We start from the raw sequence: 25,496 nt of genomic DNA on the forward strand, positions 1-25,496 counted from the left end.
AGAAATGTTCATCATACAGACAACTGTTGTCTATATGGAGCAGGGCTGTCACTATTTTGTGGCACTGTACTATAGGCTGAGCACACATATGATTGTATGACTTTGACCTAAGATATATTTATTACATCTCTACAACACATGAGCATCCCAGTGTTTTGTCCCTAAAAACTTCTGCAGGTACAGAAAAATACCCATTGAATCTGCACTCTACTACTATTTCCCATTTACAATGACAACAGTGCCTCTGCTGTACTGAACTCCAAACCAATGTTATCAGCAGAGAAGTACTGAATTTTTTTTAAAACTACTACCTTCACACCAACAGATGTGCCCACTGGGAGTGCTGTATACACTGTATCAGTTCCATTCAGTATACAGTGCTGGGTTCTGCCAGTGGTGACAGGGACTTCCCAGAAAAAAATGAGCCAGGCTAAGCACTGCTCAGCCATTTACAGAAAGCATTGTATTTCTTCAATGAATTTACGGCCTCCCATGATTGGCTGAAAATTTGTCTCTTGATGGAACTCAAGGTTAGATGTGAATTTAGACCAGGCTGTAGAAAGGACAGGTTGTGTCCCACATATAACTTCCTAGGATGGGATGTCATAGCCTCATACCAAGCAAAATAGGCTTTCCAGGTGCGACTGTAAACTTTCAAGAAGTTGAAGTTTCGAGCAGTCACAAGAAACCTGGAGTTAGGCTTGAACAGTTGTTATAATGTATACAAAAGGATCACACATTTGTAAATACTATTCCTAGCCTGTTTTTACCTAACTCAATAACAGTAAAAAATCAATTTTGCACAGAATATCCAAAACAACCAAAATCAAATCATTGTCAGGATGTGGAATTGAAAAGTTAGTTCCACTAAAATGACATGGGATGGGGAGAGGAGATTCCTGTGTAAATGTAACTTTCATTTTGAATTCCAGCAAGAGGCATTTCCAGATTTTCCTGTCAGAAAGATTTATGCGTCTGTGTGTTTAAAGTAGTTGTAAACTCTCACGTATACCCACCCAGTGAAGTGAACAGCCTCAGATGATACACAGAGATGAAACAAATTCTCCTACATATGTTTTACTTGTTTATCTGCACCCCTCTCTTCCCTACACCCCTTCAAAAGGGCAGAAAAGTGTTGAAATCCTTCATCTGTCAGAAGCACAGAGGAGGGGGCGGGGAGGCTGTAGTTACAGTGTATGAGAGCCGATTGGTGGAAAGGAACACAACCCCCTCCACACAGTAGAAAAACTGTGTTGTGAATAGACAAGCCGCCTGCTGAGCTCCCTCCCTGATACAAGTTTTATCTAAAGGGTCTGAAAACTTCTCAAAAGTGACTCATGCTGATAACAGAGGAAGGAAGTACAAGAAAAAACGACACTTTGAGCTTTGGAGAGAGACAAGTAAAAACATTACAAATATATGTGCTTTGATTAGATTTCATGAATGAGGTTTACAACCACTTCCAAGATTTTGAAATGACTTCTATGGGTTTGATGCTCGATGCAGGTCTTATTAGCCACAGGAGATCTGTTGGTTCATTATTGGTGAATCAACAGAGTGGCATGGAGATAGTGGTATCTTTTACAAGCCACTCACATCATCACTAAAAGCTGCTTAAACAAAAATTAAAATTAAATTACCTCCACTAACAATAGCCTCCACAGAAGGTGGGTAGAACAAAAGTTCTTTAGATGATGGTGTAACTGTAATCTTCTCACCAGATCTAAAAATGAAAAGAATTAATTTCAAAAAGAGCCAAAGTTAATAAACAGAGAAAAATGTAAAGAAAGAGTCTGGAAAAGACCACTGAGCTATGCCTAATTCCAGTTACATACAGAGTGCTATGATTATTAACCAAAGTACATTTTCACAAACCTATATACACATGCAAAAATAAGGTTGTCACTCTAATCAGCAGAGCTAATATAACAAATCTGTGCCCACACTAGATCTATGTTTTTAGTATTTTCACCTCATTCAATTTATTGTAACATGTTACCATTTGCCTGTCAACCATGCATACCAAAACTAGCTCCATGAACTCTGACATACAACTACCTTGATCAGTCATATGCCCATCACAATATTTGTTTGCCCAAAGGAACCACTATACAAAATAAGGTAGTATTAAAGGAAAAGTACAGCAAAAGCTTTTTTGGCTGTACTTCTCCTGTCACCCGTTTTCAGCAAACAGCAGGTTAAAGCCTGCTGCCGGCTGAACGTCCCAGAGCCGGTCCAGGCTGGGGAAAGATCGCAACCACATGGTCGGGAGCCACAACCCAGTGCTCCAGTAAAGTGCGGGGGAAAAGCAGAGAGCCGGTGACTGACAGTAACCAGCTCATGGAGCACTGAGAACTGGGCGAACAATGGTATTAGATCTCTCGGTTCTCAGCCTTAGAACCAGCGGGGGACAGACGCAGCAGATGCTGCTCGGTTCTCAGCCTTAGAACCAGCGGGGGACAGACCACCTAGGAAAGAATTAACAAAAAAAAAAAACAAAAAAAAACTACAAACTTCTTTTAAACAACTGTATAGACACTACTAGACATTTTTTTTAAAGCCAACCTCAAAAAGAGTTACTGACTATAGTGTATTGCTAGTAATAATCTTCAAATTATTCATGAATTATCTTGGATATCACTAAAGATAGAACGAAAATTCACAAAGCAACAGTCGTTCTTACCATATAGCAACAAAATTAGCAGCAGCTGCTCTGGCCAAGTGTTACATTAAAGTTAGTCTCCAGCTTTTCGGTCACTTAAAACCGTTCGGTTGGACCAGGCTGGTGGAAACTATTCCCTTCACAAACAGATGCACCCCACTGTGAACACTGTACAGGCGCTATTTATCTGTGTTCCCAGCAGTGGAACAGGAACTAGGCTTCCTCTGATTGGCTGAGGTGGAGAGGCAGGTGGATGATGTCATGATCGCCACCCCAGCCAATCAGAGAAAGCCTTGTCAGAAATAAACAGAGCTTCCTGTGAATAGCTAAACAGTGCTCAGCTAAACTTATTTTATTCCAGCGGAGTAGGACGGGAAGTTCCCATCCAGCTACTAGAACACAGCACTGTATACTGTATGTAGCTAATACTAAATGTTTACAATATTTAAAAACAAAACGTTTATACAGCGCTATCAGCAAGAGTATCCGTTAGTGAACGGAATAATTCGTTTGGACCAGCTTGGTCCAAACAAACTATTTTAAAGTGACAGAAGCTTTAAAACAGAAGTAAATCTATTGATTTAACAGTTTCCAAAAACAGTTACATTGGTTGTGCTTTCAACCAACTGGTGTCATAACTGATCACATGTGCACCATGATGGCAGTTGGCTGAAAATAGGAAGGTTTACTTCCACTTTAAAAACTTTTTAAGACTGTCAGCAGATTGGTCTCTACTATTGCCTAAAAATGGAGAGCAACTGAACATGTGCAGAGCAGGATGAGACAGTGTATTACTGGATTTTAAATAGTATAGGCACTTATTTTTAATGTTTTTAATAGCTATACCTGCAAAAGGGGCCAGCCTGAAGTGATCTAGCAGGACTTAATTTTCTGACTAAAGTTCCACTTTAAAGAAGGCCTCTAACCTTTTATCCACTGGGTCCTTGAATACAGGACATTCTTCTTAAAGGATAGGAAGTATCTTGTTAAGACAAGAGACTGCAAGGTCCACTACAGGGGATATCCACTTTTGCATGAAGCTCTTCTTGACAGGACATTGCTGAGCCAAAAAGTTTATAAGAGGGGCAAAAAGCATTTTAGAGTAAGGCCAGTCACCATATGACACTCTCTAAAAGGGGAGTGGACTGGATAGGCAGACTTCGGAAATCATAGGAACCCCATGCAGGGCACCTTAGAGTAACCAGACTTTGACTGCTCTAATGCTAAACAAGAGCTTACAGCATTAATAAAAGTAGAATGGTATCCTTAAGTTTGGATAAAACTTCAGTTGAAGGTATCTCATCCTGATCCACTTCCCAAGGAGGAGGGTTGAAATCACCCTCGTCTACCTTCTCCACAGGTAGAGTGTAAGCAACCAAGGCAAAGTAAAAAACGGACCCAGGAGGGAAGACCAAAGAGGCTTGTGATGCTTGTGATACCTACAGCCTTTATTAGGACTGAAATTCTGGACATCTGGTAATTAGACACTGACAGAAAAGCCCTCCCTAGATTAGTAGAAAGAAAGGAGAGTGGCTTGATGGCCTGCAGAGTGCCCAGAGAAAGGCAGGGAATCAGATTGGGGGCAACTATCCAAAAAGAGAGTACTAAGGTCCTGTGTTGATAAGCTAGGAACAAGCCCTCCACTCCTTCCCGAGACCATGTTCTGAGGCCTAAACTAGGCGACCTGATCTCTTAAACCCCTACACTTGTGATCTGCTATGTATTGTGTAAGAATGCCCCCAAAGGGATAGTCACAACCTTTGCTGCTGTGGAAACAGAAAAGTTGAGCCTTCTATGCCAGACACTGTAGGCTGCTGCACTGAGGTAGGTATCCAGGGATCATTTTGCTTTATATGCAGGGAGCCAGACACTGTAGGCTGCTGCACTGAGGTAGGTATCCAGGGATCACTTTGCTTTACCAGGGAGCCTTGGATCGCTGCACAGTAAAAAAACAGTACATCACCTAAGGACACTAGCAAAAAAAAAAAACTGAGACCAGCTTTGAGTGACGGGGAGGGATTATAAAGGGAATAACCCTGCAGCTTTCATTTTATTTTTTTTTTTTTTTAGGCACGTGAATGATGCTGTATATAACCTATAGGTAAAAGACTAAAGATACCATTTCCCATACTGTACAACGCGTGCTCTCTCACAGGTTGAGAAGATTAAAGTATTACCAACAGTCGCTTTAACCATTTGGGCTTAGGATATACTTTGAAATTACATATTTTGTTTCCTCTGGGTCACTGAAAGTAAACCTAACAGAGTTGGGCAACTGAAGATTGTTTAAGATCAGGTTATTAAAATCTGAGATTTAGAAAAACAGCACTACAAACACCCTTCCTTATAATCATTTACAACACCTAAAGTATATCATCACACACCGTTAGGGGTGCAACGGATCGTTACCGATCCGTGATCCCAACGGTTCACCCTGTTCGGATTGGCACACATGCGCTCCGCGGAGCGCGCTGCTGCATCAGCCTTAGGAAAGGCCGCAGCTTCGGCCTAGCTCCGGAGCGGCGGCCATCTTGTTATGACCAGCGGCGGCGCACTGACGTCATGACCCCTCAACCCCTCATCGTGGATCTGATCTGGTCGGCTTGGCGGCTTCTATTCTGTATGGTAAACTAAACAACACTAAACATCACTAGTCTAATGGTCTTCCTTCCTAATTCCTATACTCACACTGTATATACAGTGGGGGAGTCTGTGGATATTACAGCAGTGGGGGAGATGTGGATATTACAGCAGTGGGGGAGATGTGGATATTACAGCGGGGGGGAGATGTGGATATTACAGCGGGGGGGAGATTGTGGATATTATTACAGCGGGGGAGATTGTGGATATTATTACAGCGGGGGGAGATTTTTTTTTTGTCGATCCAAAAATGATCCGAACCGTGACTCCTGATCCGAGGAATGATCCGAACCGTGAGTTTTTTGATCCGTTGCACCCCTACACACCGTGATCACACCATCCAAAAACTTTCACACCTTTCATGGTAAACCATAAAGCACATCCTACCTTGCCCAGTAGGAAAATTCATAGGAAAATGGCCCCTGAAGCTCGTCCACCACTTCCTGAACAGGTGGCTGAATGTCAGAGTCTTCTGTAGTGGCTTTTTCTCTCTCCAGCCTTCGTGCCTCAATCTCCACTAGCTGCTGCTCTCTACGTGTCTCTTCGATAGACTTTAATGGCCCCAATACAAGAGCTGGTTCACTGTCTATGGAAGACCTGCATGGGAATAACCGTGTGGTAGAATAAATAACTGAAAGATAACTTGACCTGGCCTACACATGGTTTGCCTAAAAAAAACAAAACAGTTTTTAAGTTGTAGGACTTGAGGTTTGTGGGTTTTCATAAAAATAAATTTACCGTTTAAGTACCGAGAAAAGCAATCTTATCAAACCTCATGTTTTCAGAGTTAAAGCATATGAATGGGAACAGTGTTCCTAGTGATTTTCATTCAACTGTATTCAAACAAACAATAGAAGGACCAGGAGTATGGAGCTAAAAGGGATGCCAAAGCACAGTTAAAGTTTCTTAATACAAGCGTCAATTTTCATAATTTTACACTCATTTCTGCACTACACTTTATATTCAGTTATTAAGGGACCAAGACATTCTGAGAAGAAACTCAAGTAAGCATACTTTAATATGCAAAGCATTAAACATACTTAATAGTGATAGTGACATCCATTAGTTTATCAGCCGTTATGGCCCCAAGGACATGATGTCGCACTGCAGTCAGAGTGAGGATACTGGGTGAAGATCTGTAAATTAAAATATACACATTAGTTCTATACAAAATGTTTTGAACAAGCATGAAGATACACTATTATTTAAAGCCTAACACTTAAAAAAAAAAAAAAAAAAAAAAAAGCTGTCTAGAGTAAAAAACAATATTAACTAATAACCAATTCTATTAACCTAAATTATACAAGTAATCATTCTACTTTACCTGTAGTGGAAGGTCTGGTTAATTGATTTGAAATATGGTTAATGATTCAGGGTGTGGCCATTTCACAGACCCTTTTGTCTGTGGGAGTTTTTGACCACACCTCGATTCTTCAAGTTGACATGGACAATTTGTGTGTTTACTTGTTTTTAATGTCCTGTGTTCCAGATATAGACTCATCTCCTTAAAATGGTTGTAAAACCTTACATATCATGAGGTGAAAGAGGGGACCTACGGGCAAAGTAGTGGTAGTGAAGGCATATTGTAGAATGAAGGGCGAAAGGCGCAGTGATGAGAGCAGGATAGGAATGTGGGCTGCTGCGCCCCCCCACTACACTGAAGGGAGGCAGTGAGAAGCATGCACAGGTGCAGTTCAGGCATAGTGGTGAGAGAAGGGAGCTGCAGACATGGTGGTGAAATGGGAGGCATGCAGGTGTGGTGTTGGAAGCTGAGAGGGGTGCTGACATGGTGGTGAGAGCAGGAAAGCAGTGTACAGGTAGGATAGTGGGAGCAGAGGGGGTGTGTACATGCAAACATTGGGTGAGAGATTGTGTGGGGTTGCACAGGTACATTGGTGAATGCTAGAGTGGGGACATAGGTATAGTGGTAAGAAGGGCATCCTGCAGATGCGTTGGTTGAAGTGAAAGTAATCATGCACAGGTAAAGGTGGTGAGAGGGTGGGGTACAGGTGCAGTGATGAAGGGAATGCAGGTGTAGCAGAGAGTAAAAAAAGGAAAGGGGGGGTGCAGGCACAGAGGATGAGAGAAGAAGTGATAAAGGTGTAGATGGTGGGAGAAGGGAGGTGCAGGCGCAGAGGGTAGTGTGAGAGGTGGGAGTGCAAGTGTTGTGGGTGCTGAAAGAGAGGGAGCTGCAGATGCAGAGACTAATAAGAATTGGAAAAATGGGCGTGGAGATACAATTGGTGCTGAAAAAAGGGGGGCTGCAGGTGCAGAGGGTGGTAAAAAAGGAGAGAAGGGATGCAAGTGTGATGGATGTGGAGAGAAAGGAAGCTAGAGATTGGTAGATTGTGAGAAAAGGGGTGATGGAGGGTCTGCTTCAGAGCGGAGTGGGGAAGCTGAAAGAGTGCAGGGGGGTGGTTGACATTGCAGTGAGCTGACATAGTTGGGTGATGGTGTAATTGGGGGGGGGGGCTTTGGGGTGTTAGGTGAGGTAGGGTGCACTAGCACCCTTCCTGCACAGAGCCTGACCCTTTTCCTCCTCACACTGAAGGGAGATTCTGATAAAAAGGAATGACGGGCTGCCTAACAGCTTCTCTGCTGCTATTTCAGCCTGCCTGTTCTTTTAGCCCTGACAATACTTTGTAACCTGAACCCTGGATTATGAGATACTAACAAATTGATTAAAAAAAGAACAACCATAGAACGATTATTCTATTTTACATAGACTATATGCCTATGCTCCTGAAGACGCGTTTATGCGCGTAACATGTAGAGCCAAGCTACTGCACACTGAGACCAACTCACTCTAAGCCTGATAGAACAATATTTATTTCCTCAACAAGGACATCTCTACTATTATTCAGGACTATATTTCTTGGTGTATGGGTTGTGTGTTGTAATAGCATATAGGTAATTCCTATCTTCAAAGATTTTAACTAGTGTCTGTCTGGTTGTTCTTTTTTAATCAGTTTGTATTAAAAATAATTGTAATTTGTGTATCTCGGTGTCTATAAAGTCCAGTACCAACCTTTCCAATAGTATCTCTAATCAATGGGAAGTAGCACATATATTACTTTGGTATGCACAGTACCACACTGTGGTGATAACCCAAAATTATTTATTTCAATTGAACCCTGACTATACTGCGCAACTTGTCAAGGCTCAAAGAGCAGGCTGAGGACACAGGGATAGGGGCAGGCTTTTTGCAGAGATGAAGAGCTCCCATGAATCAAACAGGCTGGCAGTAATATTAGTAGGTGAAAGGAGGGTTGTTCCAACAATGGAGTACAGCAGTCACAGGAATGTCCCTGTCACTCACTACCTCTAAGCTCTTTAACATAATGGCCTGGTGCGGCCAGATTTTAACAGTACAGCAGCCAGATTTCACAGTACAGCAGTGTTTATGTTTAGGTACAGACTGCTGCTGTGTGTCTCAGCCTCCTGCAGCTTCTGCTCCTCCAAGAAAGTGGCCACAGGGAGGACAGGATCTCTCCCTGAAGATGCAGAGGAAGGATTTGTGGGAAGAGGACTGCCAGGATCTGTTGGAAACAGAAAGACAGGTAATATTGGGTGGCAGATCAGTAGGTTACACTGCAATTTTCCTACAATCTGATTAGCCAAAAGGGGAGAAGGGGTTGGCAGAGTGGAGGAGGAGAACTTGGTACTAGAGGTAGAACTCCCATGTAATAAAATTAAAATTTGATTAAGACCTTCCCGCCCTGCCCATAGCAGATTGATGGCTGGGCGGGACTTTCCTCCTTCAAAGGGGACGTTAAATGACGTGCTCTCAGAAGGGGCCGCTCAGCGGCACAATCTGTCATTGGCTATGTCCACTGATCACTATACTGGCCCACTGCCAGTGTCATGTGATCGCGATGACCAATCACAGCAGATAACAATACAGTTGTGAACAATGGATGGCTTTCTTTATTGCCATTCATTGTATACAATTGTGTTGCTAGCTGTAATTGATCACCGTAATCACATGATACAGATAGGTCCTATCTGTACCATGTGATTAGCTTTGGCCAATCACAGCTAATCACAACAAAAGACACTGAATGAATCAGTTTCATTCAGTAAAAATGGTTGCTTAAACCAATTAAATGAATTGGTGTAAGCAATCCTAATGAATAAAAAAAAAAAAAAAAAAATTCTGATCACTTCCCCAGAGCAGTACAGTGTTACTATGACAACACAAATTTACATACGGTCACCAGTATCCCTGATTACTGCCACTCCAGTTTTATGAGAATGCTGTACCGCACTGGTGACAGTATGTAAAAAATAAACTAAAAAATTAAAAAAAGGAAGAAAGGTTTTTTATTTTCCAAAAACGTGTGACAAAAAATTACAACAAAAAAACTTGCAATGCCTCTTACTTACCTACCTACTTACCTTGGACTGTCTACTGTGTAGGTGCACCTGTGCCTATAATTATTTCCCATATCCCTGTATGTTGTGTTCTTTAAGATGTACATCCAAGAGTCTTTTAAAAATATCCATACTCCCCGCTGCTACCACGAATGGCAAATGAGGTTTAATGTAGAAAAATGTAAAATAATGCATTTGGATGGGGATACACTAGACTAGAGGGAGAACCTCTGGGGGAATCTAGGACAGAAAAGAACCTGGGGGTCCTAGTAGATGATTGGCATTGCATGGCATTGCTGAGCCTAACTGCTGCTAATAAAGCAAACAGAATATTGGCATGCATTAAAAAGGGATTAACTCCAGGGATAAAGCGAGTAGAGGCCTGGGTGACATATTACACATGCTGTACTGATCTTGCACAGGTGCTGCCACAGGTGCGGGGATGGGGCGGAGCGTCGCTACGTAGGAGCGCTCCGTAGGGGGCTTGGCGCCACTGCTCCCCCCGTACACCCGCTCAACAGAGAGGAGGAGGCTAGGATGCCACAAGGACGCCGACACCGTGAGATGCTTCCGACGCGGCCTGGAGGGAGGTAGAGAGGGGAAGCCGCTCGCCCCTCGCTGCCCTAGCTGCCGCTGCGAATCACAGCACTGCCGTTGACACTGACACCTGGAGCTTTGAGCTCCGAAGCAACGGACAGGGAGGAGACCGCGAACGGCTTTGGAGGCACAGGTTGGCTTAACAACAGCAAGGTAACGCTGCAGCTGGAGGGGGGTGAGCCAGCAAGGGGATACACTGAAATAGGAGCAGGGAGAGGTGAGAGATGATGAGAGCTCAATATATGCTGATATACCCCCTGGTGTACCCCCTGCTCCCCTTTTGAAGTGTCTATGGTAGGAAAGCAGCCGGAAAACAGGGTAAGAACTTAAACTGTAATTTTGACATAAAACTAACCCTGCTATATACTACTGAGATACCCGGACGCATGATATGTACTAAAAGGCTGAAGGAACAATCCCTAGAACAATAAGGAATAGATGAGACGTGTTTGAGGTGCACTTGGTTATATACAGATGAACTGTTTACCTACTTACTTAGTGTGAGCACTTGCGTTCACTTACACCCCCTCCCCCTTGGATCTCTGCAATCTCTTAAGGTAGAGGAGGAGGAGGAACGGAAGTAGGGGGACTAAGTCATATATATAAACCTCAAGGAGAACGGATTGGGCTTTTTGTTCATAAGAATAGTCGGAGTGGAAGATAAAATTCTTGACTTTAAATGACAATATCTGCAACAGTATTAACCCTCTGAGATGCCTGTATTAGATCGCAGTTGATCTGAGTAGATGGTCCCATTGCTATTCGCTTTCTCTTTCTTTTCCTCTCCACGGATATTCTAACGTGGGAACCCCCCCTGACCCTTTTTAATGTCTTAAGGATAAGAAACTCTAAGTATTTGGCTTAAATACCGGCTATCCTGGGCTACTTGGACTAAACAGTGAACATTTGGCATAGGGACAGAAGGGTAGAGAGGTAGGCGCAAGATCCACTCAAGAAGAATTACACATCCTAAGCCTGGGTTTGGGGGCTAAAACTCACTTTCTCACTCCGATAAATAGGGTATAAAAGGAGCCTGACAGTAGCCCTGCGGTGTTTTTGGGAGGTGAACGTTCCCGCCCAGACCTGACGTGCAGGGTGGGCAGTGGTAGACAAAGCTTCTACGCAGGACCCCTCAGACCCAAGTAGGTCCGGGAGGTCCCTCGTGGAATTAATATAAGAGCCTCTGCATAAGCGGATACCAGCGACTTGCACACCGGTATAAGAGGGTTATAAGAGGGAACTGAGGGAGTTGGCCCCCGACCCCGTTAGGAGCAAGTTGTATATAACCACTAGGTCTCATACCTAGGCTTGTATTAATATTCCGGGGTAGGGTGGAGTACTAGAGGCCTGTGGAGATGAGGGGGAAGGCAACTAAAGGTAATAAAGGAACTGTAACCGCAACAAGTCCAGGCGGGATTCAGCGCTACATGTCAACTGAAGCCAGCATGCTGGAAGAACCTCAAGGGAGTCCCAGACTGGGAGTATCCGCACGCCCAGGAATAAACAAACAGAGAGGGGCATCAGAGGAGAATAAAAGCAAAAGTGCAAGAGTAAGGATCAGCGGAAGCCAGCAGATGTATGGCTCTGAGACACAGGAAGGCCCTTATGGGAGAACTGAGGAGGAAGATACTGCAAGGGGGAATAAACCACCACTGCAGCTCACACAGGAGGAAGCTCCATATATTAGAGAAATGCTTGCTGAATTGCTACTGAAACTGGAGACCTCCCTTAAAAAAGAGATTGCGACCGTAAGGGTAGACATTGGGCATGTACTGAAAAGGGTGGAGGAGATGGAGGACAGATTGGAAGAACACGAGCGGAGACTAGAGGGTATGAATATGCAAATAAGAGACATACAAAGAGCAAATAGAAGCCTTCTTTATAAATTAGAAGACCAGGAGAATCGCAGCAGACGCAAAAACTTGCGAATCAAGGGTCTCCCAGAGAAATTCGAGAAGGAAGAGCTGGCGCCGGCACTACAACAATTGCTAAACCCATTGCTGGATAGAGAAATAATGGCCCCCCTGAAAGTAGATAGAGCCCATAGGGTCGCACGATACCCCAGAAATACATCAGAGAGTCCAAGGGATGTGATAGTGAAGTTCCACTATGAGGAGGAAAAAGTGAAAATTTTGAGAAAACTGCGACATCAATCAGGCCTAAGCATTGAAGGGGCAGAGATACAGGTTTACTCAGACCTATCAGCAGAGACCCTCACAAGAAGGAGGCTGCTGAAGCCGCTAACAGCCCTACTGAAAACGACAGAAATAGCATATCAATGGGGGTTCCTGGCCTGCCTAATTGGAAAAAGGAATGGACGAACGGCAGTGCTTAGATTCCCAGAAGACCTTGAGGACTTTTGTCGCAAGTTAGACATCGCTACTCCACGTATTCCTGGTTGGGGCGTGGAAGAGACTGCAGCTCCAGCGCGAGATATAATAGGGCGGAGGGAGGGGAGGAGCACAATGGTTAATATAAGCTAATAACCAAGAGGCATAGTTAGGGGCAGAAGGGTAGTGCTGACATGAGCGGGGCGGGGGGAGGGCGCCGGGGCGATACGGGGAGTCCTCACGACATGAGCCCTATGGGGAATATAGGTGAAGGGTGGCATCTGATCGAGGGAGGCCACCTGATCCATATTTTTAACAGAGGAGTCTGCCCCGCCGGAAATAGGCGATCTGTTCCAGATGGGGGGGGTGGGGGGGTGGAGGGAGTGGGGGTGGGCAGGGAAGGTGGAGGTGAAGGGAGGGGGGTGTGTGGGCGGGCCTCCTTTTTTTTTTCTCCTCCCTCTCTCTCTCTCTCGCTATGCCTCATGGGATTGGCCGGACGCTCTCTCCAGTAATAAAAAATGGGAGTAGTTAATTTTGTTACATATAACGTGAGGGGACTGAATACAGAAAAAAAAAGTATAAAATCAATCAGGAGCTGCACCTCCTGGGCGCAAACGTGGTGTTTCTGCAAGAAACCTATGTAACGCACGCAAGTAAGGGATTAACATCGCATTTGTTCCCAAAGTGGTTATATGGGGATGCTGGATCAGCACATTCAGGGGGAGTAGCTATAGGGTTCGATAGAACAATGACGTTTGAAGAAGGAGCGATTGGCCGATCCTGGAGGCAGGTTCTTGTTTGTGAAAGGGAAAATGTTTGAGACGTGGATCACACTGGTGAATATCTATGCCCCTAATAGAAACCCGGAGAATTTTTTAAAGAGAATTTTGACGAAACTAGAATCTTTCAGAAAAGGTAAACTAATAGTCGCAGGAGATTTGAACCGGTGTATGGATCCTGAGGTGGACACGTCAAGGGGCGAATTAAGATCGGGCACACATGGAAAGACACTCAAAAAAATGTTAAATCACCTTCAATTAATGGATGCATGGAGAATAAGCCACTTAAAAGATCGGGACTACACTTTCTTCTCCCCTGTTCATAAATCATTCTCGAGGTTAGACTACATTTTAATAGAACATCAGATGGTCCCTTTTCTAAAGGTAGCAGAAATTAAGGCTATTACCCTGTCCGATCATGCACTGGTGAAAATCCAAGTAGAGATCGCCGGTGTGGATCGGCCTAGGATAAACTGGAAACTTAATGATTCCCTCACACAAGATCCAGATGCAGTTTCGAAAATAGAGCAGGAATTAAAAAGTTACTTCGAGATTAATGATACAGAGGACATATCCAGATCCACTCTTTGGGAAGCACACAAAACCTATATAAGAGGGATTTGGATTGCTATCGGAACGAGGAAAAAAAAAAGAGAGGGGAGAAAAGTTGACACGCTTATACAGGGAGATCCAGGAAGCAGAACAGAGTACAAGACCCAGGGGGCTCCCAGAAAAGCATGAGCTAATTAAGAAAAGAAGAGACCTGAATGATTTGCTGGAGAAGGAAAGGAGCTGTGCTTTCGATATGATAAATAGAGATATGTATCGAGAAGGGAATAAACCAGGAAGGTGGATGGCCAAAAGGATTAGGGAGAAAAAGAATAGGACCTTTATACCTAAAATAAGAGATGAAGAGGGGAACCTTGAATTCTCTACCCCAAAAATTGCTAGAATATTCCACTCTTATTACAGTGCACTTTATAAGGTAGGCCGGAGAGAGAGACTGAGTGATAACAAGAAGGAAAGGATAAGGGAGTACCTTCGGGGACTAGACCTTCCCAGGGCAGAGAGGGATATGGTTGAGCATCTTGATGCACCCATATCCCAAGGGGAGGTAGAAAAGGCGATAAAGAACACTGCCCTGGGAAAGAGCCCGGGCCCTGACGGATACTCCGTAGCTTACTACAAAAAATTTTCTGAAATATTTGTACCCAAATTGTGTGACCATTTGAATGCCCTCGGGGAGAACGAAGAGTCCCGAGAAGAATCCCTACTAGCGTATATTACCCTTATCCTGAAAGAAGGAAAGGATCCAGCCTCACCCGGAAGCTACAGACCAATCTCGCTCTTAAATGTAGATACAAAAGTCTTTGCTAAAATACTTGCAGATAGGTTGAAAACTGGATTAAAACAGTGGATACACAGTGACCAGGTGGGATTTGTCCCGGGTAGGGAGGGGAGAGACAATTCACTGAAAACATTTCTTCTCATGCAGGAAGCAATCAGGAGTAACACCCCAGCAGCTCTGCTATCAATCGATGCCGAAAAGGCATTCGATAGAGTGGATTGGGGTTTTATGACTGAAACTCTGAAACATCTAGGATTGGGAGAGAGGATGATGAGATGGATGCTCTCACTATATAGGCACCCCAAGGCGAGGATTAGAGTGAATGGGACCCTGTCTTGTCCCCTTGAATTGTTTAACGGGACAAGACAGGGTTGCCCTCTCTCCCCAATTTTGTTTATCTTATCCTTAGAGCCACTCTTAGCGGCTTTTCGTAGGAACGAAGACATTCAGGGAATTAAGGTTGGAACGAAGGAGTACAAAATAGCAGCATTTGCTGACGATTTGCTATGCTTCGTTACCCGCCCTAGAACGACAATCCCCGTGGCACTCAAGGAGTTGGAGCACTATGGGGGTTTGGCAAACTTTAAAATAAACATGAGTAAGTCAGAGCTCCTAAATATATCAATCCCTAAGCGAGAGCAGAGAGCACTCCAAGCCGGGCTTCCATTTATATATGGTGTGAGAGGGAACTGGTTTATCTAGGTATAAAATTATCATCCTCACGGGGGACTTGTTCGCCGATAATTATATTCCCCTACTCAATAAAACTAAAGATCTATTAGGTAGGATGAGATATAAAGCCCTGTCATGGATAGGCAGGATAAATGCGATCAAAATGTTTGTGCTGCCCATGGTATTATACACCTTCCAAATGGTCCCAATAGAGATCCCCCCCTATATTTTTTGCTAAACTGCAGTCTTTTTCTCTTTTTTTTTTTTTTTTTTTTTGGGGTGGGGGTGGGGGGAGGGGGGGAGAAAAATAAAAAAAGATAAGTAAATATTGGTATTTTTAGTGGATAAAAAGGGAAAGGGAAAATCGATTAAAAGTTTTTGTATTAAAGAGATTACAATTTTCCTTAATCCACAATGATGCGAAAAAGAGAGGGGGCGCAGTGTAAATGACGCAGCTGACTTAAAATCTCTCTAAAAGTTTGCTGATGTGGAAAAAAAAAAAACTCCAGGGATAAAGCGATAATTCTCCCACTCTACAAGACTCTGGTCCGGCCGCACCTGGAGTATGCTGTACAGTTCCGGGCACCAGTCCTCAGGAAGGATGTACTAGAACACTGGAAATGGAGCAAGTACAAAGAAGGGCAACAAAGCTAAAAAAAAAAAAAAAAAAAAAGTCCGGAGGACATTAGTTATGAAGAAAAGTTGCGAGCACTAAACTCTCTCTGCATTCTCTCTGGAGAAGAGACGCTTGAGAGGGGATAGGATTTCAAAATTTACAAATACCATACTGGTGACCCCACAATAGGGATAAAAAGGGAGTTTAACAAGACATGTGGCCACTCATTAAAATTAGAAGAAAACAGGTTTAACCTTAAACTTCGTAAAGGGTTCTTTACTGTAAGAGCGGCAAGGATGTGGAAATCCCTGCGGGGGTCTCAGCGGGGGGCATCGATAGTTTCAAAAAACTATTAGATAAGCACCTGAACGGCCGCAACATACAGGGATATACAATGCAATACTGACATATAATCACACACACAGGTTGGACTTGATAGTCTTGTGTCTTTTTCAACCTCACCTACTATGTAACCAATTATGAAAGAGAGTTCCACATCCTTATTGCCCTGAGAGTAAAAAAACGCCCTGCACAGTTTAAGGTTAAACCGCCTCCCCTCCACAGTGTGTCCCCGTGTCCTCTAAGACACACTATACAACTTTTGTTGTCCTACTTCCTTTAGATTTACCAAAACCATGTAGTGCAAGGGCCTGCCCGATTGCATACAAATTGAAACTCTTAAGGTTTGACCTCATTATATGGTTTTGGCAAGTCTAAAGGAAAAAATCAACAGAAAATTGTATAGTGTGTATGGGGTCTTACACTCCTTGAGACTGAATCGTTTTTTTCCTATGCTGGGATCGCCATTGAGGCATTTGTAAATCACTAAATCATATCTCCTCTAAAATGTTTCTCCAGCGAGAATAGATTTAGGGTTTGCAGTTGTTCCTCATAATCTAGTTCCTCTAGCTCCCCTTTTAGTTTTGTTGCCCTTCTTTGGGCTCTCTTCAGTTCCAGCACATCCCTTCTGAGAACTGGTGACCAGAACTGGACAGAATACTCCAGATGTGGTCTATCCAGAGTTTTATAAAGTGGTAGGAATATCGTTCTCTCTCTGGAGTATATCCCCTTTTTTATGCATGCTATAATTTTGCCGGCTTTGGTAGCTGCAGCTTGACATTGCATGCTATTGCTCAATCTGTCATCTACTAGGACCCCCAGATCTTTCTCCATCCTTTATGTCCCCAGCGGTTCTCCCCCTAGTGAGTAGTTTTGAATTTATGTGTTTTGCCCCCAAGTGCATTATTTACATTTTTCCACATTAAACCTCATTTGCCATCTATTTGCCCACTCCATTATTTTGTTTAGGTCTTTCCCATTATTTGTACTGTTTTGGCATTTTCGGCCTCAAGAAATAAGACAGGCCATCAGTACATTAGGACTGATCAATTAAGAGATATATACACATCATAGTTTGTGGACTCTATAACTTCTCTACAGACTAAATAATATACACAGATTTGGGTTATTTTCACCAAGGAAATGTAGCAGAATACATTGTGGCCTAAATTTATGAAGAAAGATTATTTTCAAAAGTTTATAACAGAAAGGAAGAAAATGCATTATTTTAAAAAATGTTGGTATTTTTTTATTCTATTTAGTAAAGAATAGAAAAACCCAGTTAAAGCGGAGTTCCACCCAAAAGTGGAACTTCCGCTTTAAGCACTCCTCGCCCCCTGACATGCCACATACCCTCTTTTTAGTGGGACTTCCTGTCCCACTTCCTCCTTGCGCTTCCCGACCGCCCCTCCCTCCTGCCAGCGATCTTCTGGGACACAACAAAGGTCCCAGAAGATTGGCTGGTCAATAGCAGAGCGTAGTGTGACTTGCGCATGCGCGCCCGGCCGTGAAGCCGTAAGCTGTCACGGCCGGGTGCCCACAGTATCAATGGAGGTGCAGAGGAGAGAAGGGGGAGAGGAGCGAGGCTCCAAGCGGCCGCTTTGCTGGACCGTGGAACAGGTAAGTCTCGGTTTATTAAAAGTCAGCAGCTATGCTTTTTGTAGCTGCTGACTTTTAATAAACCAAAAAACGGGTGGAACTCCGCTTTAAGTACCACTAAAAGCAAGCTAGATTTGTGTGAACATTATAAAAATGTATTATGGGTACAGTTTTGCATGACCACGCTTTTGTCATTCAAAGTGCGACAGCGCTGAAAGATGAAAATTGGCCTGGGCAGGAAGGGGTAAAAGTGCCCGGTATTGAAGTTGTAAGGCATTATCCTCAATGGGAAATGGGCAGCAGTGAATATGAGGGGAATAAACTATCTAAGCTTTTCTATTAAACACAGTGACTGCACTACAGCCATATGCACAATCACAGAGACTACCCTAAACTTCCTTTACAGCAGGATTTCATTTATGAACAGTCAGGAAGTAAAGCAAGGTTTATGGTTACTCATTGGTCCACTCCCAGCAGCTTGCACGCAAAATTCCGCACGTTCACCCATGCCCATTCACATGCATGTGCGCTCCCACCTGAATGCATCTTCTTTAGCTAGGGCGGAGAAGGAGGGGAGGAAATAAACAGTAACAAATTCTCCTTGTAAGCCAGAGCAGAAATAGAGGGGCGCTCCCCTATGTGGTCAACATATACATAAAGTATAAATACATAAAGTATAAGCAAGTCCAGAAAAAAAATGAGATGTTTTAATGTGATATTAAAAGGCAATTTTTTTTTTTTTTTTTTAACATGTTATACTTACCTGCTCTTTATAATGGTTTTGCACAGAGCAGCCTCTTTTTGGGTCCCGTCGGCGCTTCTGGGCCCTCCCTCCTGCCAAATCCAAGTGCTCCCAGAGCAAGCAGCTTGCTACGGGGGCACCCAAGCAGGCTTGCTCTCAAGCCCCTGCTCTGTGTTTCCATTCACACACAGAGCCGTGGCTTGGCCTCGTCCCCCTTTATCTCCACATTGGCTCACTGGCTTTGATTGACAGCAGCGGGAGCCAATGGCTTCTGCTGCAGTCCCAGCAAATGAGGGGGGAGAGTCCCCGGGAGAGCCAAGGCTCTCATGCACATTGCTGGATCGTGTTGGGGCTTGGGTATTAAAAAGAGCTGGGGGGCTGCTGCACAGAGATGTTTTTTTACCTTTACGCATAGAATGCATGAAGGTAAAAAACCTTGAGCCTTTAGAACCCACTTTAACTCCCAACAAAATGGACATTCAGCTACAGTTGTTTCTGTAGCAAATATCCTCAGCACCAGAGGAAACCATAGACCAGCGCAAGTCTGCAAGGTACTCACAACAGTAAGTTGTAGCAAGGGGAACAGGGAAACTGTGGATCAAAAACTCCTTAAGGAATCCCCAGATATTATAGTCTGACCTGAATAGCGGAGCCTTGTGTGAACTGAAACGAAGAGAAGTAGTCACTTCCAATTACGGGACTGTCACAAAAAGGACACCCCAGTATATATAAATTACTTGGGAACCTGTTCTGCTTGGCTAATTGGAGAGCTGTCCAGGATTTTCATATCCATCCTGAGTTTAGCTGTAGTCAACCTAGGAAACGTCTAGAAATGTAGGGCTCTCGCAGAGAAAACACCAGTATTAAAAACTGGGAAAATCTGCATTTGTTGGCTTTGAGGATTTACCATATTCAGCATGAATCTACCAGCACTCATTGGCTGAGGGGAGAGACAGACATCCAAGATTTAACATATTTGTCATGAATCTACCAAAAGCTGTAAATAGGAAAAAAAAAAATCTGAGAACACTTGCAAAAAACTGGGTCATGTTGGTTATGGGTATGGTTTTCCTGTTGTGGTTATTCTTTTTTTTTTTTTTTTTTTTTTGCCAGTATCTATCTCATGTAGGCAGAAGTATAACCTGACAATCTAAAGAACTCCTGCGTCCCTTAATGGACGAGAAAGAAAGGGTATTTCTCGGAAATTACTTTGTAGTTATTTTACCAGTCTGGGTGTAAATTGTTTTCCTTCAACAAAAAGCAACTGAAAATAAAATACTCACGTGTCATAAGTGTAATAAGCATGCTCAAACCGATGGCAAGAACGTGGCGTGACTTTGTAAACACCTAAAATATAGATGAAATAAGCAGAATTCAAGAATCGTTATAGAATACAATGCAACTTGCTTTGTTTTTATAGCTTTCAGTTAAAAGTAGAGCGGCACAATTTATCGTTAAAAAAACTTGTGATCTCGATCCAACCCCCCTTCGCGATTTTAACCCGGCATTTCCACGATTCATGTAACAATGTAAGCAAGTGAAGAGCCATTCTCTGCTCAGAGCGGTCAAGAAAAAAAAAAAAAAAGGCAGTGGCAAAGTTTATTACAACATTGCTCGGCACTGAGATAAAAAGAAATCTTATATCATTTGGTTCTTTTATTAAAAGGGTTGAACTTCATTAGGGCAGTTAAACCACTTAAAGCGGAACTTCAGTCATTTTTTCATCTTTCCATCTATTAAATCTTCTGCCCTTGAGGTTTTAATTTTGGATAGTAAAATATTTTTTTTCTGCCAGTAAATACCTTATACAGCCCACTTCCTGTTTCTTGTCTGGTAAAAAGCCTAGGCTTACGACATCATGCAAAACTCTCTCTCTCATTCTGGTGAGTTTGGCAGGAAGGGAGGGGGGGAGGGGGTGTCATAAGATGGCCAATGAGAGCTGCAGAGTTGGAGGTGTGCCTCTGTGTCTGTGTAAATCCAGGAAGTGAATAGGTAACAGCTTCAGCTGCCCACAGTTAAAATGGATGCAGTCAGTGGAGGGAGATTTTTGCAGCATATTTGGCAAGTACAGAATCAGAGTATATATGAAATAATATGCAAAGTGGTTGGAGGGAAGCTTCAGAATGGCAAAGATGTTTTTATTACAAGTTATAGGAGCAGACTGCAGTTTCTCTTTAAATACCAGGCCTTTTTCTGACACTTGTTGCTTACAAGTTAAAATCTGTATTTTTTGCTAGAAAATTACTTTGAAACCCCAAACACACACACATACATACATACATACATACATACATATATATATATATATATATATATATATATATATATATATATATATATATACACACACATATACATACACACACACATACATATATACACACACACACACACACAGGCAGGTCATAATTGCAATCTAAAGCTAGACTTAAAAGGGAAATAGTGTACACTTCCCAAAAGACTTTGGGGGCCCCATAGGCTGAAGAAAACAGTTTGGGAAAAGCATCTAGCATCTGTTAAAATACTAGTTTCATGTAAAAAAGCTAAAGAATGTGGTTTTCACCAGTGTAGTACAATGGACTACTACATATTTTTCTTTCCACCTGAATCTAGTAAAATCATCCCTGGGGGTCCTGGGATGCTGCCAGGACCCCCAGGGATGGCCATCACACATGGATGACCAGGCATGCCCCCCATGGCTACCAGGGATGCCACATAGCTCCCTAAAAGATGATAATCGGTGTGCAGAAATGGCGCCAGTCAGTGCCCACTACAAATGCCTGCCAGATGTCTCCTCATCAGAGCCTATCAGTGAAGGAGAAAACGTACTTATTTACAAAATTTTATAGCGGAAATAAAGAAAAACTAATTTTTTTTTCAAAATTTTTGCTCTTTTTTTTATTTGTTGCGCAAAAAATAAAAACCCCAGCAGTGTTCAAATACCACCAAAAGAAAGCTCTATTTGTGGGAATAAGATGATAAAAAATTTGTTTGGGTATGGTGTAGCATTCAAAGTGCGGCAGTGCTGACAGCTAAAAATTGGCCTGGGCAGGAAGGGGCGAAAGTGTCTGGTATTGAAGTGGTTAAGAACTGTATAGGGATAAAACTTTTTTGCGGAAGGGCATTTAACAAGACATGTGGCCACTCAATAAAATTAGAAGACAAGAGGTTTAACCTTAAACTACGTAGAGGCTTCTTTAGTGTAAGAGCAGCAAGGATGTAGAATTCCCTTCCACAGGCGGTGGTCTCAGCGCGGGCCATCGATAGTTTCAAAAAACTATTAGATAAGCACCTGAACAACCGCAACATACAGGGATATACAATGTAATACTGACATATAATCACACATATAGGCTGGACTTGTGTCTTTTTTTCAACCTCACCTACTATGTAACTATGTCATTTTCAAGTCTTTCTTCTTCATTATCACCAAGCGTGAAAGTGAAAAAAAATTCACAAATTTTGGGCTGTCACCAGAACAGGAAATAAAAGTGAAATCTTCCAATAGGGACAATAATCCTGGTGACAAGGGATTGACCCACGTAGGAAGGATTTTCGCCTGCTTCCTGTTTTGGCTATAGGGCAGGAAGTGAAAAGAAATCTCCCTAATGCCTGTTCTGGGCATGCGACTTAAACATATCAGTTTCACACAAAGCAAGGTATTTAGCGCTTTTAGAGGTAGGCCTGCAATGGCAGCCCCATACTTCTCTCATGACAAAGTCACTTTAAGGTAAAAAATGACTGCCTGGGACGTGGCTTAGCAGTGGCCAAGTAAAGACGTGCACTGGAGGAGCTCCCTACCTGACTGGGCCTGTACAGACCACCAAACAGCTTTTAACTCATGTGAGCACGGCACGGGAGGATGTCGGCGGCGGTTGAGAGAGGGGGGCCATGATTCCCCCCCCCCCCTTAACTCTACCCCTCGAGTTGCCTGTTAGCACCCGAGAGGGGTAATACCACAAGAGGTACCATCTCTGAATAGGGGAGGGACAGCAGAATAGGAGAAACATTTTAGTTACCTTGTTTTACAGCCAGCCAGTATACTTATCATGCAAGTTTTGGTAACCTTGTTCATAAAGTTTTGACTGTTGTATAAGACCATTAGGTCTTAAGTGCTCCTATTTACACATGCATATTAGTCCTGTACACATAGACATATACTAATTGCCCACAACCACATACGCAATAACGGTCTGAAGGATTGGGGAGGGTATGGGAACCTCCCAAAGGTCCTTGCTGAACGCACTTCCACTCAAACAATCAATATCCAGATTCACCAGAGAGGGCGTTGAAGCAGCATTTTGCTGACACTTTAGATTTCCAGGACTGCTGGACAGTGCCGGTTGGGAGTCCTTTTTTCTCAAAGGACACCTTTCACCTCCCGAGAGACTAGCTATCTCAAAGGGGTTACTCTCTCTCTTTCCTCTATCTTTTACTCTCACATCTTTTATTTTCTACATAACCCTTCCCCCCCAGCCTCCCTACCCCCCTTTACCTTTCCCATCCCCCCACAAACCTGGATGTGCTCAACGTTGTCACCCTGAATGCAAAGGGACTCAACGTCCCTGAAAAGAGACGAATGCGGCTAAATGACATGAAACGCATGAAAGCCGACATCGTCCTATTACAGGAGAGACACTTTCGGGAAAACAAAATTCCCTATCCTAAAAAATAGATACTACCCGACAGTCTACCATTCCACTTACTCAGAAGCCAAATCTAGAGGGGTCTCCATTCAGATCTCGGCGAGAATCCCATGGACTCTGATTGACATGAGAGCAGACTCATTGGGGAGATTCTTGTTTCTTAAAAGCCTGATTGGTGACGTAATGGTGACTATTGCAAGCCTCTACGCCCCAAACAGTCAACAAGACACATTTGTTAAAAGACACCTAGAGTTGCTTCAAAACTTTTCGGAAGGACAGCTCATCATAGGCGGGGACCTAAACATTCCCCTGCTCCCCACCGAGGACACCTCGACGGGACTGTCCTCAACCCCTCGAGGCACACGTAAAGTGATTCACTCAGCTCTTCACGCTGCACAACTAGTAGGTGTCTGGCATCTTTTCCACCCCGGCGAACGGGACTACACATTTTACTCCCGCCCACACCACGCGTATTCACGTATAGACTATTTTTCAATACCACACAATCAGCTTCAGGCAGTAAAAGACGACTATAGGGTCTATCCCTTGGTCGGATCACGCCCCGGTCACAATACGCCATGACTGACTTTCATGGGGGCAAAGAAAGCCATGGAAGCTTAATGAAAGCCTCCTACAGGATCCAGAGGTCCTAGCAGACGTAACGAAATAAATCACACACTACTTTCACACCAACAATTCGATCGACTGTGACAGGGGGCTAATCTGGGAGGCGCACAAGGCGGTGATCCGCGGTGTGCTTATAAAGCACGGTGTGAGGATCAAAAGGCAAGGGACTGCTCAACTAACATTACATAAACTCCAGACCCTGGAAGCTAAACACAAACAGACACCGACCAGACCCCTGTGAAGCGAACTCGACACAGTACGCACGCACATAACTGACCTTCTCCACTTCAAAGCTAAGGCGGCACTCCAAATTTCCCGCAAAAAGATATATGAATCAGGTAATAAATGCGGTAGATTGCTAGCACAATCTTTACAATCTCAGAAACTGGCATCCTACATACCGTATATATACTCTCCAAAGGGACAAAAAACAGCTCTACCCCAACAAATCACTCGAGAGTTCAAGTCTTAGCACGAGACCCTATACAATCTGAACTTAGCGCAACCACCCCCGGAACGCATAGCGGAATACATAGTCACATCCACAATGCCCATCCTACCGACTGAAACAAGCAACCTCCTAGATGAACCCATAACATTGACATAGCTACAGCTGGCAATAGGGAACACCAAACAAGGGAAAGCCCCAAGACCAGATGACCTCACAATTCAATATTATAAGACTCTACTCCCATCCCTAGGAAATCACCTAATCCAAATTTTCAACGACCTTGGTAAGGGGAGCATGCTACATGATACCACATTACAGGCCCAAATAACTGACTCCCAAAGAAGGTAAAGACCCGACTGCGGGAGCTGCCGACCAATACCCCTACTAAATACAGATCTCAAACTGTTTACTAAAATAATAGCCTCCAGGCTACAACTGCACATACCCCGCCTGATACACTTAGACCAATTGGGCATGGTCCCAACCAGGGAAGCAAGGGACAATACTACAAAAGTCCTGAACCTGCTCTATACAGCCACCCTAGCAAAAACACCAAGTGTTTTTCTCAGCACTGATGCTGAAAAAACCTTTGACCGGGTAAACTGGGCTTTTATGCTTACAACACTGAGACACGTGGGTTCAGGCAGCAACATGATGAAATGAATCTCGGCAATATACACAACACAGACAGCAAAGGTCAGGGCCAACGGAGTAACATCTGACTCCTTTCCAATTACAAACGGGACACGTCAGGGATGCCCACTTTCACCCCTCCTCTTTGCACTATCCCTTGAACCTTTTCTATGTCACGTAAGACTAAACCCGAACATTGTGGGAATAGCGATCAACTAAACTCAATATAAGGCGTCAGCCTACGCAGACGACCTGATGTTTTCACTCTCGAACCTTATAGTTTCCCTTCCGAACCTGCTACAAGAATTTACAACAAATGGGGCAGTCTCCAACCTGAAAATAAATTTTACCAAGTCAGAAGCGATGGGCGTGGAGATACCGCTAACACAACTTACACACCTTCAATCCAGCTTTAAACTGAAATGTCACAAATAAGGCCTT

The 25,496-nt window shown here is 43.5% G+C and overlaps 1 protein-coding gene across 2 annotated transcripts in view; it reads right to left on the reverse strand.

The window, feature by feature from the left end:
- The window catches only part of LOC141101794 (BOS complex subunit NOMO3-like), a 365,568-nt gene that overhangs the window by 152,472 nt on the left and 187,600 nt on the right, over positions 1-25,496 (reverse strand). For both annotated transcript variants that reach the window (XM_073591128.1, XM_073591127.1), the window contains 4 exons: positions 19,982-20,045; positions 6,343-6,438; positions 5,690-5,899; positions 1,641-1,723 (listed from right to left, as the gene is read on the reverse strand). In XM_073591128.1, coding sequence (XP_073447229.1) covers positions 1,641-1,723; positions 5,690-5,899; positions 6,343-6,438; positions 19,982-20,045 — 453 coding nt within the window. The remainder of the gene's footprint in view (positions 1-1,640; positions 1,724-5,689; positions 5,900-6,342; positions 6,439-19,981; positions 20,046-25,496) is intronic.

Source organism: Aquarana catesbeiana, linkage group LG06, assembly GCF_042186555.1.
Source record: "Aquarana catesbeiana isolate 2022-GZ linkage group LG06, ASM4218655v1, whole genome shotgun sequence".
NCBI classification, from domain to species: Eukaryota; Metazoa; Chordata; class Amphibia; order Anura; family Ranidae; genus Aquarana; species Aquarana catesbeiana.